General features: G+C 41.5%; 1 protein-coding gene across 4 annotated transcripts in view; it reads left to right on the top strand.

Annotated features, from left to right (window-relative positions):
* Nucleotides 1–16,040, top strand: part of DENND1A (DENN domain containing 1A) — a 481,014-nt gene that overhangs the window by 239,511 nt on the left and 225,463 nt on the right. For all 4 annotated transcript variants that reach the window (XM_090274703.1, XM_090274702.1, XM_090274704.1 and 1 more), the window contains one exon: nt 9,068–9,178. In XM_090274703.1, coding sequence (XP_090130829.1) covers nt 9,068–9,178 — 111 coding nt within the window. The remainder of the gene's footprint in view (nt 1–9,067; nt 9,179–16,040) is intronic.

The raw sequence follows: 16,040 nt of genomic DNA, 5'->3' as shown, positions 1-16,040 counted from the left end.
CTTTTCTCCAGTTCTGGGAGGAGTTTATGTCTTCTAAAATTCTCTTACTGTGACTTTTCATTGGGCAGGGGGCGCATGGTATCAGGAAAGAGAAAAGACAAATATCTACCATATTTTACTGAAAATGCCCACAGTGTATTAACTATGCTTCTCCTACTAATAAACACTTAGATAGTTTCTAATGTTTTGTTGTTATAAATAATATTGTGGTAACCATTATTGCCTAAGTTAGGTTTTTCTTTTTAAATTTTTTAAAAAAATTTATTTTAAGGACCAAGAAAATTTAAGGTACCTGAAAATTCTGATAACTTTTTAATTTTCAAAACTGCAATTCCTGAGCCCTGGCTGGTGTGGCTCAGTGGATTGAGTGCTGGCCTGCAGATAGAAAGGTCACAGGTTCAATTCCCTGTCAGGACACATGCCTGAGTTGCGGGCCAGGTCTCCAGCTGGGGGTGTACAAGAGGCAACCAGTTGATAAATCTCTCGTACATTGATGTTTCTGTCCCTCTCTTTCTCCCACCCTTCTCCTCTCTCTAAAAATAAATAAAATCTCACAAAAGAAAGAAAAAAAAAAAAAAAAACCCAAAACACCCACAATTACTAAGATTAGAAATAGTGGAGAGAAAAAAAAAACCTGTATTTTTCATAGCCCCACCTCCAATTTCTGTCTGCACTATGTGCTAGCTCCTCTGCCTCCACCATTTAGAAAATTTTGCATCCTCTTTGCTGATTTTGCCACTGATGAACCAATTCCCTGTGTATGATCCCTTGTCTACCAAATCCTCCTTTGCAAACTGGTAAAAAGGCTGGCCTTTTTTTACTAAGCAGCAATGATAAAACAGTCTTGCCAGACCTCTAACTAATACATGGTTCTATTTACAGCCTTCCAGCTTCTCTGTGACAGGTAGAGCCCTATTGTACATATAGGGACCTGAAGTTACTGACCCAAGGCCTGCTCCAAAGTAGAGTGGAGTTCCCAGGCTTATAAGGAACCAAAGCATTTAGTTCTCATTATACCCACGCACCCTGCCTCCCTACAGTTGACTTTTGATATTCATGAGGAAAAAGTAAAAGAAATGATTTTTCATAGCTAAAATATGAAATGAAGCAGACTAGCTTTTTCTCCAAGGAGTATCTGAACTTCTGTAGGACCAATTTGTGTGATTTTTGACATAGAGTCACTACTGAGCTCTAGCCTTGTTGAAATTTGCATTTTAATCTCTTGGTGATTTTTCAAGGATTAATTTAAAATGATTAAATTGCTGCATTGCAAATTGAAACAAGCAATAACCATGGGGTTGTTAATACGACATACTATGTCATAGTAGAAAGAACATGAGTTTTGGAGGCAGCCCGACACTGGGCTCCACCACTCTGGGACCTTGGGCTACTAACTTCTGTTCTCTGAGCCCTGGATTTCTTACCTAATAAAGAAAAATGGGAAGAGCAAATGAAGTATTAAATGTGAAGTTCCAAGTTCAATGCCTGGTGCAACAGAGATGCTGCTTTTGAGGGTTCTTTTTCCTTTCTTTCCTCAGCTTTCTTAGAATACCTGAGATCGGAGTTGTGGCTGAGCGCTAGGGAGCATCACTTGTATAGCTTGTGTTTTCTAGGTTTTGCTGACATTCTTGGTTGTGAAGACCAGTGCTTTTCCTTTGTGGAGTATATATTTGGCCACAAAAGTCTCTTCAGGCACCTTTGCCACCAGAATTCTGAAGCTCGGAAATGGTGTAGGGAATGGAGTCCAGGACTCCAGCACCTGTCATATGGGCAGTTCCCATTTATTGATTATTTCCTTTAAGGGACATAATGAACTTCAGGAAATAAGCAAAGAAAGAGGTAAAAGGATTTTGGGATATGGAACCTGATTCTGTCTTCAGATAATCATATTCTTCTGAACAGCTTCAGAGATAGGTTCATGTAAGAGAGAGCAAGGAGCTAATACCCACTGGGATCAGATCAGGCACTGCTTGTGATATCATGAAATCTTCACAACAGCCTTATGGTGCGGCTGCTATTCCTGAAGAGCTATGAAGGGCACATAAGCCTAGAGATGTGAAGTAAGTTGCCACTCACTGGTCACCCAGCCAGTCAATGCTAAAACCAGGACTTACACACAGGTCAGACTGATCCCAGCACTGAGATGCTGCTGGGTCCTGGGCTTACGGCTCCATGGCTCCTTATAACCTTCTAGGAAATCACTTACCATAAGTGTAATTAATTATGTGAATATTTATTTAATATCATCTCTCCCTTCTGAAGACAGGGACCAGTTTTTTTGTTGTTGTTTGTTTTTTAAAGATGGAGACTTAAAAAAAAAAAGATTTTATTTATTTATTTTTAGAGAGAGAGGACGGGAGGGAGAAAGTTAGGGAGAGAAACATCAATGTGTGGCTGCCTTGTGCACTCCCAACCAGGGACCTGGCCCACAATCCAGGCATGTGCCCTGACTGGGAATCGAACTGGTGACCCTTTGGTTTGCAGGTCGGCACTCAATCCACTGAGCCACACCAGCCAGGGTGGGACCAGTATATATATATTTTTATCACTGCATCTCTGTAATTAGCACTGTACCTAGATGCTCAATATATATTTATGGAATGACTAAATAAGCAATGCAACCATCCTCAGGAGAAGGAAAAATAATAGTTTATCTCACTTGGTTTTTGGGCCATAGTGTCTGCAAGACATTAATAAAAAGCAAATGTAGAAAATTAACTTTTTCTACTTTCAGATGCCTGTTGAAGTTACTTCTCATTTTTTCTTCAATTTCTTTGTAAAAATATTTTCTTTTTTACTGAAGAACTATCACGATGTAATTGCTCATCAGGGTTTTTCTATCAGGATAACAGTTATAGGAGTGAATTTTATACAGGCAGTAATTAAATGAACATAAATCTTTATAAATTTTAAATAGTTGACCTTCATTAAAAAAAGTCACAGATCATGAACAGATATGCAGTAATAATTAAATTGTAAACTGGTTGTAGAAGGGCTTTTTTTAGCGGCCAGGATTTGAAGTGTACTTTTGATTAATGGGTAAGCATATAGACCTTCATTTAGAATATTAAACAAACCTGTCTTAATTATCTGGTCAGTGTCATACCAAGTGGTTAATGATGCAGGGAAAGCATTTAGAATGGACAGTTACATATAACATTGCCCAGACTCCACTTTGTCAGAAGATGCACCATGATATAGAAAAGATTTATGAACTCATCGTGACTTTCAAAAATGAAAGTTTAGTGGTAGTAGACCTATTATTAAGTACCGAGATTATAGAGAATTCCATTGTTGCTCTTCAGAGTTATCAGGTAATTGTTTATTCTAATGGTTTTTCCATTCACTCAAAGGGATAAAAGTTGACCTTGGGGTAAACCCTGCTTTCTTTCCTATAATACACTTTTCTGATTTGATTGCTTATGTGAGTTTGTGGGATTCTTTCTCAGACAGATTATTTTAGAATTCAAATTTATAATTCCCTTTTAAGAATCCCACAGAACTAAGGGAATCCAAATTCTTCTTTTAAAAAAGTCAATTGAGGATTTTAAAGGTTTACATTATGGTAAAAATAATCTGAGCGGGAGGTATTTCAGGAAATAAGACCCATTGTCAAAATCAAGCCTCTTGCCTTAGAAGCCTCTTCCAGACAAAGTACAGTAAGTCTTTATCATCTATACTGTGTATGAAGCTGAAAGTCACAAAGACTAATAAAATGACAGACCGTGGGGCGGACTAGCATCTGTTCTGAAGGCTCCAAGGAGTACCCAGCTTAGAGTCGGTTCTTTGGTTTGGGGATTATCTCATTCCCCTAAGGTATTGAATCTAAGACGCTTTTTCTCTAAGCCCCACTGTACCGGCCCATTCCACCTCCCCATCCCCACCCCCACCCCCACCTGCTTCCTAACCCCGGGTGTGGATCACCGTGAGCCTGAAGTCCCCAGCCACCTGGTGTGGCACAGGAGCCAGCAGGGGCAGCTAGAAGCAAGCAGCTATAATGGGGCTTCTCCTGGGGGAGATGGGGTTTTGTCAGGTACCTTCCCTCTTTCTTTGTCTGGATTTAGAGGCACAGAGGGTTCGAGGGAGAAGGGACCTTCACCACTGTTTCTTTGTAGAGATGAGAAACAAAAACCGGAAGAACCTAAGGAGCTTGTGCTGCTCGTGCCTTTTCTGAAACTCACCTTCCAGGCTGCTGTGTCCCCGTTAACCAGAGACCTTCCTTGGGTGGAGCCCTGTCCAGCCTGGGTAGTGGTCAGCTTTGTGTCCCTGCTACCCAGACTACAGAATGGGTCTGTAATAAATTCTAGGAAGATGGAAAAATTCTCAGAAAGACAGAACAATGCATGTAACTGAAGCGACGCTTAAACTTCGTGAATAGTAAAGGAATGTCCTTAAGCCCCAAAACGCAATGACACTGAGAAAAACTGAGCCCTTTTGAGCATGGGCACTGGGAAAGAGCCCCTCTAAGCTACGCTTTCCTTTTCCTAGCAGGGGAGACACCAGAAGTAATTGTCAGGGAATAAAGAGGGTGGTTATTTAGGTTTAGCCATGATGGCATTATGATGCAGGACACTAGGTGGACACCATGCTTGATAGGATGGATGGTTCTTTAGAAGAAGGATTGATCCTTCATTAAATAAATAGACTTGCCCTTTAAAACACTTTTAGGCAAGTGGACAGGTGTGGTGCATAGTAACCTGGAAATCTGGCAGTTTCCCAAATCTAATTCATTGTCAAGTCCTGTGATTCCTCTTTACAGAAATCTGTCACATCCATATCCAAAGCTATCATCTGCATAGTTTGTTTGTTTCAATCATTCTTTTCCGGAATGACGGCAGTAGCTGCTAACTGATTGCCCTGCCTCCTGCTCATCCTCTCCTGTGCATCCACCACCAGACTTGTAGGAAGATTTTGCTGAAACACGAATGGGTTGTATCATGTTCCTTCAGCAGCTCCCTCAGGACCTGGCCCGGCTCCCCTGCCCTCGCACGCCACCCCGCTCCCGCCCTCTCCTCCCTGCCTTTGCTTCTGCCTGGAATATGCTTCTCCCCCTGTCCGCTGAGTGAACTCCTGGTGGGAGGCACAGACCAAATCCCTTCTCCTCTGACAAGTCTTCCCCAGCCTTCCCCCCATATCCATCCCGCAGAGTCGGATCTGCCCTTCTTAGCCAGCCCTGGGACGCGTGCGGCCTCTATCACGGTACTTTGTACGCTGGGTTTCCGGGTCGCACGCCACTTCCATCCCCAGACTGAACACCTGGAAAATGGAGGTCATGTTTAGTTCATATCTGCTAAGCTCAGCACCAGGATACTACTAAACACATAAGTGTTTGTTGATTAGCTGGTTATAGAGACAGAAATGCAAAGTTAAAGACTCAGTCCCACTGAAGCGAAGTGCTAGGACGGTAGCATACCTTGTGTCTTTTAGAAAGGTAAGCTCGCAGTATGTTCCGGCTGCAGTGTCGATCCAGGACAACTTGGCATGGAAGCCTTCTCTTCGTATTCCCCGTTCCCTGCATTCTGATCCCCCTCATCTGAGAAATAGGACTGGCCTCGCTGTGAAATGAACACCTGCTTCTGTGTATAGTCTCTCCTGACTGTCCATTACCTGATGAACAAACTACCTATTTCCTTATACTTTTAATAAATGTAGCCACAGATACATTTGAAAGGCCCTACCCACACTTCCCAGCTGTGTATCTGACTGTGAATCGCCAGGTGTCAGTTCTTTTTCTGTGGGCCCTTCACCATTACTCAGTAATGGAGCACTTCATCCGATCAGACCCAGGTTTTCTGAAGTCAAATGCTATGTTTCTCCTAATATACCACCCGTTCCTCTTCCAGGCTGGTGTATTTCCTCCTATACCACACTGCTCACAGAGCAGTAGTCTTCAGGCAGGTGCTTTCTCCGCTCCTGGATTCATTCCTTCATCAGACTGCTTGATGATGGGATATGCCATTTTACCCAAAGCGACCTCAGTCTAGTGACAAAAACATACTTGTAACGGAATGATTTTAAGATAGAGACAAATTGCCATGGAAGCACAAAGGGGAGATTGAAAATGAGGAGTCAAGGAAGTCTTCCAGGAGGAGGTGACATTTCAGCTAGGTCTTGAAAAGTTAGTGGGTGTCCTCAAGGAAAAGAAGACCATTCTAGGCAGAGGAAATACCAGAAGTAAAGGTCTGGAGGTGTGAAAAGGTAGGGCAGGTCACAGAAGTTGAGGATTGTTGTGGTTTAAGCTGCTGCATGCTTTACGACATGGAGAAGGAGTCCCCTCTCTCCAAGGGGTTTTCTTCTGAGTTGAAGCTGAGTGGGAACTACAAGTGCCCCCCTATAGCTGCTTCCAAGGCCCACACTCTAGGTGTTCCTGAGCAAGGGTCCCAGGACTGTCACCACTCCCACCCACTCCCACCCGCCTAGGCAGTGGCGTCCCAGAAGGAAGGAGGCAGGGGAGGAAGCAGATAAGAAAGACAGCTTCTGTTTAGACACAAATATCTTCGTAATCAGCACAGATGGGATGAGAAATACCAAAAAAAGTACATGACAGTTTAGAGAGAATTTGGCTAAATGTTACATATTTTTAACATACCTGTGTAGAGTTTTTGGAACAAGCACCTGAATCTCTCAACATGATGCTTGGACCTGGGGGTTATGCCTCAACCAAGTGGGGTTTTTATTTCATAGATGTTCCCTTCCCCGTCCACAAAAGTACCCTTGGGATTTTTGTTCTCCCCCCAAAATAAGGCACAGGGTTTGTCTCTGACGCTGTCTCCTTATTTGGACGGCAAGCTGTGTAACATATTTCTGCCCAGCGTGAAGCTTCTTGGCAGGCTCTTGAGGCCACGTTTTGGTGGCTTCAGAGTTATCTTTGGATCTGTCAAAAGTGCTAATGGGCTTTCTGGCCTTCTTTAAGCTCCTCATTTCTATTTTCTTTTTACTTTCATCCTCTCCTAAAAGAAAAATTCATGTAATTCATCAGCAGTTAAAGCATTTTACTGAAATGCTCAGCTGAGGGCCTTGTATTTTTGTTTGCAGGAGGAGCTCTGCCATGTCACTGTCTTCCGAACAGACCCCACGCTGACATCATTAGCTCAGCGCTCCTCAGTCCGCTGGGCGACAGAGAAGCTTGTCAACTAATACAGACTGCATTTCTTTTTTGTTTTGTTTTGCTTTTCAAGTTTGCTAAGAGGCAGGTTGGTGTGGTGGTTAGAGCAAGTTTTGGATTCAGGAGACCTGAGTTTGAAACTTGGCCCTTTCTAGCTGGGTGGCCTGTAGAAGCCTCCTTAACCTTCCTGAGCCTCAGTTTTCCCGTCTGTAAAATAGAGATGCTAATGCCTTTCTCAGGGGTTTTGAGAAGACCAGAGAGAACAGAGGTTACATACCTATTGTCTGGCACATCGGATAACTCAGTAAATAGGATAGTAGTAATTTGTAATAGAACATTTTTCTCTTTCTTTGGTCCTTCTTTGTTGCTATGCTGTGCTTTCTCTTCCCAAATACAACTTTACCTTATTATTTTCGTGGTGTAAAAGAAGAGTGCAGGTTTAGAGACAAACCCACCCAAGACCAAATGAAGCCTCATCTACCCACTGCCTGACCTTGGCTAGTTTCTTTCACTTTCTCTGTGTCTCTCATCTGTATACAGAGATGATAGTACCTGTTCAAGGACTGGTTTCAAAATTAAGTGAAATAATATATGTAAAACCTTGTATATTGTGGATGTTTAAAGTGCGTAAGTGGGACGGTGTAATGTAAGGGAAAGCGTATGGGCTATGGGGTTGGATCTGAGTCCAAATTCTGATTCCACCAGTTACTGGATCTCTCCCAGACTTACTTTATCTGTATATTATAAAGAGTAATATCTCCGTGGGTTTCAGTGAGGATTGCATGAGGCTACACGTACACAGGACCTGGTATAGTGCCTGGTACTTGGGAGGGAGGCAGTGTATGGAGCTATTAATTCACGCTTTATTTGTAAAGGTCGATGGTTAATCTGGTACTCCCATCAAACAATAATAAATGGTAAGATAAGTGCCTGGTTTTATTCCCAACCCATACATAATATTGTCGAAAAGTACTTTATGCTATTTTGCATGTAAAATCCACCTGGTTCACTTGAATTTATGGGTTATAGATCTTTCATTATTACAAATTGCAACCCCCAGCAGTAGTGTTCCTTCCTTCCCCACCCCCTTCATTTTCAGAGGATTACATTGTGTGGCATTGAAAAGCTGTAACATTGAAGAAATTAGCATATTCATGTGTATTATTAAAGTCAGGTGGGTATAGAAAGGGTTGCAGAAATGAAACACATTACATTTCTTCCGAAATCTGAAGAGTCCCAATCTATGGCACTAATTAAAGGAACGAAGCCCAGGCCACAGACAAAAGCCAGTTAAAACACTGCTTTGTCACAACTTGCTGCTGCTTGCCTTTGATTTTTTTTTTTTTCCTTTTTGAGTGAAATACCTGGAAATTGTAAATCCTCGAAATATAAACCGAGGAGGAGGGGCCCCCGGCAGTGGTGACAGGAGAGAAGCACACTGGCCTTTGTGGGTGAGACCTGCTGGGCAGAAGCAGGCTCTGTGCCAGGAGCATCTTGGTCCTTGGGTACTTCCTTTTGCTTAGACGTGTGGCAGGTGCGTTGGGGAGGTTCTAGGATCTGGGGTCAGATCTGAGCTGCAGTCCATCTTCACTGCTTATTAGACTTTGTGATCTTGCTGTATCTCTCTGAGCCTTGGTTTCCATATGTCTTGCTTACCTTCAGGAGCTTCTATGAAAAGCAGCACAGTGCTCTTATATGACCTCATGTTGTAAACTGTAATCACCACACAGGTATAATTGCTCAGACTGCTTCGTCTCTAAGGTCTCTTCCAACTCTGCACTTCATGATTTTATACATGAATGGGATTTATACTTGGTCCCCCCCACGCCCAGTAGAAAGAATAGGACATGGGAAGAGGAGCGTATACTTTCTGATTATTATCTGTTTCTCATGCTTTTATTAGATACTGCTTGTAATAAGAACCAACAAAATAAGGCACAAACTTCTTCTTCTTTCTCCTAGAGAAATCTGACAGAATATTTTGTGGCTGTGGATGTAAACAACATGTTACATCTGTATGCCAGTATGCTCTACGAACGCCGGATACTCATCATTTGCAGCAAACTCAGCACTGTGAGTAGACAGTCTTGAGATGGGCTTTTTAATTATTTTATTTCAATGGAAGGATGTATTGGAATGAATAAAGAAAATTTTAGAAAAAGGAATCAGCCACAATCCCCTCAGATAGTAACATGTCATCTTCATTCATTATTCATATTCCTTTATAGTGCCAATGCACATTTCATTTATTCTTATAGTTTTCGCAGTCAGTTATGGTTCTCCATTTGATCATGCGTTATGAACACTTTGCATATTTCCACATAAGCTTCCGTCATTGTCATTTTTTACATGTCTATATTCTATTATACTGATGTGTCTAATTTACTAAATTATATTAATTTACTTAATCTTTCTCTTAATTGCCATTTAAGTTGTTCATTGCTTAATTCTTTAGTAGATAACACTGTAGTGAACATCTTTTGGCTGATTTTGACCACACTTCCTGGTCATGTATAGTGGGATACATGTTTGTAGCAGCATTTGTTTTTGTGTTTTAAACCTGGAAAGAGCCCACATGACCATCGACAGAGAACTGATACACTGTGGTATAGTCATACAATGGAATACGGTATCAGTGAAAATGAACACTGTCAATATGATTGAGTCTCTCATACAGAATTCCAAGTAAAAGAAACAAGCCTGCAGAAGAACATAAGGTATGGTTTCATTCATATAAAGTTCAAGTAAGAAAAACTGAGTGGCACATTATTTGAGGACACATACTAATTATAAGGGGGGGGGGATGATTACCACAAATTTTAGGTAGTAGTTTTCTCAAAGGGAATGAAAAGAGTATAGGTGGGAAGAGGCATACAGGAGACATCAAAAGTATTGTTTTCTTGTCTTCATCTAGTTAGGGATCAGGACACCTTTCTATAGAAGGTCCAATCGTAAACATGGCTCTGTAGGCCAGAGAGTCTTTGCTGCAACTTCTGGACTCTGACCTGTAGGTTTTAATCAGTACACTAGTGGCCACGGCTGTGTTCCAACAAAGCTTTATTTGCAAAAGTAGGTGTCAGGCCAGACTTGTCCTTCAGGCTGTAGTTTGTCAACCACTGAGTTAGGTGCTGGGTTTTGGAATTTTACATTTTTTTCCTTTGAAAGTGGCTTATATGATATACATACTTTTATATATACCTTCGCATATATTTCAGAATTTTTGAAAAGTTAAAAAGGAAGATACTGAGGCCTTTTACTGTGAAATTTTATAGTACAAGGTTAGAGACAAAGTAGTCCTTGTACAAAAGCTGAGAATCAAAATTGCATGAGATTTTGCTGTGACAATTTAGAAATCAAAAGACAAGTCAAGTTTGTCTTGAACTTCTAAGGGAAAATGATTTCTAGCCTGAAATTTCTATACTTACCTAATGGAAGCCCTCAGAGGAGAGTGGCAGGGGCCTATGCCACACCTGTCCACGTCCTGCATCTCTCCTCTTCCACTCCACGTTCTCCATTGTGCATGAACCATCTGCCCCTCTAGGGCCAACCAGTCTGCTGTCCTCCTGACTTCATGTGCCAAGTATTTTTCATGGCACTGTTGTAGCGACTGAGGATATAACGGTGAACAAAATAGGCAAAAATCTCTGACTTATCATGCTTACATTCTGTTAGGGAAGACCTTGAATAAACAAGGTAAGTTAATTATATAGTATTTATAGTAGTACTTACAGTAGCCTAATGATAAGTATTATACTAGGAGTAAAATAAAGCAGAGAAGGAGAGTGAATGGGGAGCAGTGAGGTGGCAGGGATCGCGATTTTAGATAGATGGCCAAGGAGGGCCTTGTTGAGGTGACACTAGTGTCCTCCTTGCTATCTTAAGGGAATTCTTCTAGCAGTGAGCTTGTCTCTCCTGCATCATTATGGTTTCTTTATTGGTGCATTCATGTGAGCTTGCTAACATGGTATAGTGTCTCCCAAACTTAACAAAACTTCCTTGACCCATATCTGCTTTACGCCATTTCTGTTTTCCCTTTTAGGGTAGAATTCCTCTAGAGCAGCAGTTCTGAACCTGTGGGTCGTGACCTCTTTGAGCGTCGAATGACCCCTTCACAGGGGTTGCCTAAGACCATAAGAAAAAATATATATAATTACATATTGTTTTTGTGATTAATCACTATGCTTTAATTATGTTCAATTTGTAACAATGAAAATACATTCTGCATATCAGATATTTACATTACAATTCATAACAGTAGCAAAATTACAGTTATGAAGTAGCAACGAAAATAATTTTATGGTTGGGGGTTACCACAACATAAGGAACTGTATTAAAGGGTCGTGGCGTTAGGAAGGCTGAGAACCACTGCTCTAGAGAGTTATTTCTATTCATTGTCTAATTTCTCTCCCATTCGGTCGTCAGTATTCTCTGGATTTAGCCCCTACCTCTTCACTGAGACAACTTTTGTTTGGATCACTGGTGACCTCAGGTCAAATAAAATTAAAATGAGTTAATATTTGCAAAGTTCTTAGAGTCTGGCATTTAGTGTATGTATATGTTTATAATAGTATCTATAATGGGAAGTCAGATATTAATGTTTAAAATTTAAAATCAAGAAATAGTCACTTAGCCCTGACTGATGCAGCTCAGTTGGTTGAGCATCGTCCCGCAAAGCGAATGGTAGCCAGTTTGACACCCGGTCAGGGCATGTGCCTGGGTTGTGGGTTTGGTCCATAGTCGGGGTGCATAGGAGAGGCCAATTGATGTTTCTCTCCCTTGTACTCCCTCCCTTCTTTCCCCTCTCTCTAAAAATAAATAAAAATCTTTTTTAAAAAGGAAACAATTACTTAGAATTAAAGAGATCAACATTGAATGTGATTACTGTGAATTAAGGGGAAGGAGTATCATAGGATGGACTGCTGCTTTTTCGGTATAAGCCTTTCATACTTAAAAAAAAAATTTTTTTTAAGTATATTTTATTGATTATACTATTAAGGTTGTGCCAATTTTTCCCCTTTGCAGCTCACTGCTGGATACCTCCCTTCCCTCCAGCAATCCCCACCCCCACCCCCACTTCGTTCACATCTATGAGTCATGCATATAAGTTCTTTGGCTTCTCCATTTACTTTACTATTCTTAACATCCCCATCTATTTTTTTTTAATTTACTTGTTTTTTCTATTACAGTTATTTCACTTTTCCCCCTATTGCTCCCCCCATTCCATCCACCCCTTCTCCCACAGTTCATCCCCACCCCGTTACCCCATTTTTCCATGTCCATGGGTCATTTATACTAGTTCCTCGGCCTTTCATTACTTTTTGTTTTGGGTTTAAGGCTATAAACATGTATTACTTAGACTTTAAAAACTTTTTCAGAACAAACATTTGATTCTTAACTGAGTTCTGAACTTCTTTGATGGATGGTAGAAACCTCTTTTGGTCGGGGGGTTGCATTATATATCACATGTGACCACCGGGAGCCTGACCAGTTAGTTATGTGCACGTTCTCTGGGGACAAAGTAGCTGAACAGACATCAGTTTTAGCCAAGCCTTTGGGCCTCTTCGATTTCAGAATTTTCAAGTTTTGTAATTGTTGCCTTTTATTTCCACAGTAGTGGCTTTTTATTATCTTTTTGATGAGAGGCAGAATGCAAAGGCTGTTGTAGCCTGAGGTTTCTGACGCCTGTCTCTTGACAAATCGAGATGTGGCCTGTCATGTACCTTGGCAAACCACGTTCTTCTTAATTTTTTAAAGATGGAAGCTTAATGCTTCTCAAACCCATTCAGCAGCTAAAAGATAAAAGCTGTCCAATACTCTAGAATGCCATCTTCTATGAAAATGAGACAAACCCAGCAATATTTAGTTCAGAGTCAGGTAATATTCATTTCTAGCTTTCTCGGTCAATAATGTTGTGATAATTCTGTATAAGAAAAATGTAAGTTTTTGTTTTCTTTGCTCAGTTAATGTATATTGATTGTTTTCCTTTATAAATGATAAATAGGGAAGGCTTAACTAAATCTTGTTCTCTAATGTAAATACTTCAGTGTGATTTCTTTTAGCACAGAGGCCCCATTTTTCTTCCAGATTTTCGTAACTTGAGTTTAATTCATGTTTTTTGGTAACTCTTATGGGTAGCATATAGGTCTAAAATAAGACCTTTATAGAGGTGATATGTAATTCCAACAGCAAGCCTGGGAAGTCAGTAGTATCCCCATTTTACAGAATGGCCTATCAGGTAGATGGAGGAGTAACTTGCCCAAGGGCACATCCTAGGTAGGAACGAGGGACATGCAAGTATGTCATCATGGTGCAGTGTCAGAGGAGGGGAGGCTTCGGCTTCAGGCTAGGGAGATGTATCCAGGAGTTACACATACAAAGAGATCTTAACCCCTTCAACGTGCTCACCTTGGGGACGAGGTCGTGTTTATTGGGTGCCCTGTCTCAAACTATTGTCAGAATCCTTGTGTGCACACTGTCACAAGGGCCAGAAACACATTGTTAAGAATATCCCACTGAGGAAGTTTGAGAATCTTCATGAAGAGCCGAAAAGATAGTTTGAGCCAAATCTGATGGATGAGGATGCTTGAATGGGTAAAAATAAGCCCTGATTGTATAATAGTTAGGGGCACTGCTTGTGGAGTTTGTAAGTATTTAGCTCCAAGACTACCAAAGAGGTATGCTGGCAGCATCCACAGACCAAGCGTGTAGAGCGCCTTTATTTAGATTTATACTGTACTTATATGGGAAGTCCCCGATTCTCCCACGTACCCCTTTAAAATTCTTCTAAGTGAACCCTTTTGACTACGTGCCAGGCACTGTACTAATCACAGATTTTCTTTTCCATTAGCTCTTGCAACAACCCTAGGAGCTAGTTAGTTTCATTCTCTTTTGCAGATGAGAGTATTGGCACTTGGAAAGTTGAAGTGCCTTGCTTAAGATGACCAGCATAAATGGAATTAAAACTCATTCCTCCCGGCTCCAAGCTAACCCCCTTCTTACTACCTCATACTACCTCCCTGGTAACTCTCCGTTTGTCATATCTTCCCTTTGACACTTGTCCCCAGAGAAATAGTCTTGTTGTGGTTCTGTTGACCCTGGATCTGAAATCACAGAAAGAACGTCAGCCTGGCCATTGCCTTTTATTGCACATCTAAGCTTTTTTCATATTTAGTGAGCACTTTCTGTGTGCCTGGCACCACTCACAGCCCCAGGGAAACAGAAGGCCAGTGTGTGAATTTCTAATGGACACACTTACTCTATTAGCCAGAACCCCATTTCCTCGGGCATTGTTTAGATCCAGCTCTCCCTGTGTGGTGCTGGCCTCCGCTGTCTCCCTGCCCCACCTGTGTTGGTCCCCTACAGTGAGCACAGCCTGGCCAGGTGTGTGGCTGCGGGGTTCATGTACGTACTGCAGTTCCCGCCAGCCCCTGTGTATCTTGGCCCTGATCGCCCTTTCCATAATTTAGGGGTACTTCAAGAAGTTTCGAAAACTAAGAATATCCCAAAGGAACATATATGTTTTATTCAGCAGGTGCTTTTAAAACAGGTTCTTAGGAAAGAAGCCCAGTTTAGTGCTAAGACCATTATCTAATTAATTGAACCTCTACACCTAAGTATTTGTGTGGTACCTATAACTCGGAAAAAAATTATTATTTTCTGATGGTACGCCATTTAGGAGTGGGGGAGACTAAACTGGTGTCTTTTCCCTGTCAGTGTCTTCCTAGCTCTCAGTCCCAGAGTGTGGGCCTTCAGCAGGCCCTGGGCACTGGTAGCCTGGAGAGTGGTGGACCATAGTTCTGTCTCCCACCAGCACCCTCAGGTCTGGCCCTAAGCACCTTCTTCAGTGTTGGTGCGAGGGGCTGGGTCCCTTCCCAGTCTCCCTGTTGCACCCTCTCCCACCAGCAGCTTCCATCGTCTTAGCAGCACCTGGACCTGTGACCTGAGGAGGGTCAGTTTGTGGAATTGGGGGGTTTTCAGATCTGGCTTCATGTCCGCCTCTTTCCTGGTGAACTCCACCTGGTCATGACCATGCCAACCTGTGTAATGGTTCGGGCACCTGAATGATGTGTGTAAAGCTTTCCTAGCTGTTGTGAACTAGAAATAACTAATCCTGTTTGCCTCTCTGCAAGCCCTTGAAGCGGAGATGAGAGTGGCAGCTTAAGAAGGTTTGAAACACTGGACCAGCGCCAGGGCCGCTTTGCCTGCACACTCCACTCTGCGTGTTCCAGCCGAGGAACAAACTGCATTATTTTGTTTCAAACTGTGCTCAAGGGAAGCCAAGACCTTGTAACTGGAAACTTACCAAACAGAGAATTCTAAGACTAAATTTAGTGTTCTATTTAAAAAATGAAATAAGTCGAACATTTTGTTTGTTCATCTTTTATATGTTAAAAAAGAGAGAGATTAACCTAGTTCACACTAACAACCTAAGAAGAGTATTCAGAGTGAGAAGCAAACTAATCCTTGTGGTGAAGAGGGAAATCCTTAACAAAATGTAATGAAGTGGCATGAAATACAGACTCTGCAGCCAAACTTCCAAATAACATAGCCTCTCTAATCTCCATCACATAAAATTTTATTGTGGCTCAGAGAATATTAAAAACTGTTAGAAATAAATGAATGGAACTTTCGTTGGCAAGAAGTAGGAGGAAGGATTGGTATGTTTTATTTATGTGGTTTTTCTCTGGTTTTTAAATGTGAATACAATTAACTGCTTTTGAACTATGTTCTTCATTTAATTATGTGTGAATTGGTTTTCTCTTGTTCCTATTGCAGTATAACTAGAATGAAGAACCTTGGGATGTTCTGGTGACTGTAATATATAGAATATAAACAATTTAATTGGCAATATTTTAAAATTTGCTGTGACTTCAACCAGACATTGTCTCACTGTTAGTTCTTACCTTCCTCTCCTGCCTTTTTCTCATTGCTTCAA

Source organism: Furipterus horrens, unplaced genomic scaffold, assembly GCF_987537825.1.
Source record: "Furipterus horrens unplaced genomic scaffold, mFurHor1.1.pri manual_scaffold_4, whole genome shotgun sequence".
Taxonomy (NCBI): domain Eukaryota; kingdom Metazoa; phylum Chordata; class Mammalia; order Chiroptera; family Furipteridae; genus Furipterus; species Furipterus horrens.
Note: the sequence above shows the minus strand (reverse complement) of the source record. Positions and strands in the feature narration are given on the sequence as shown.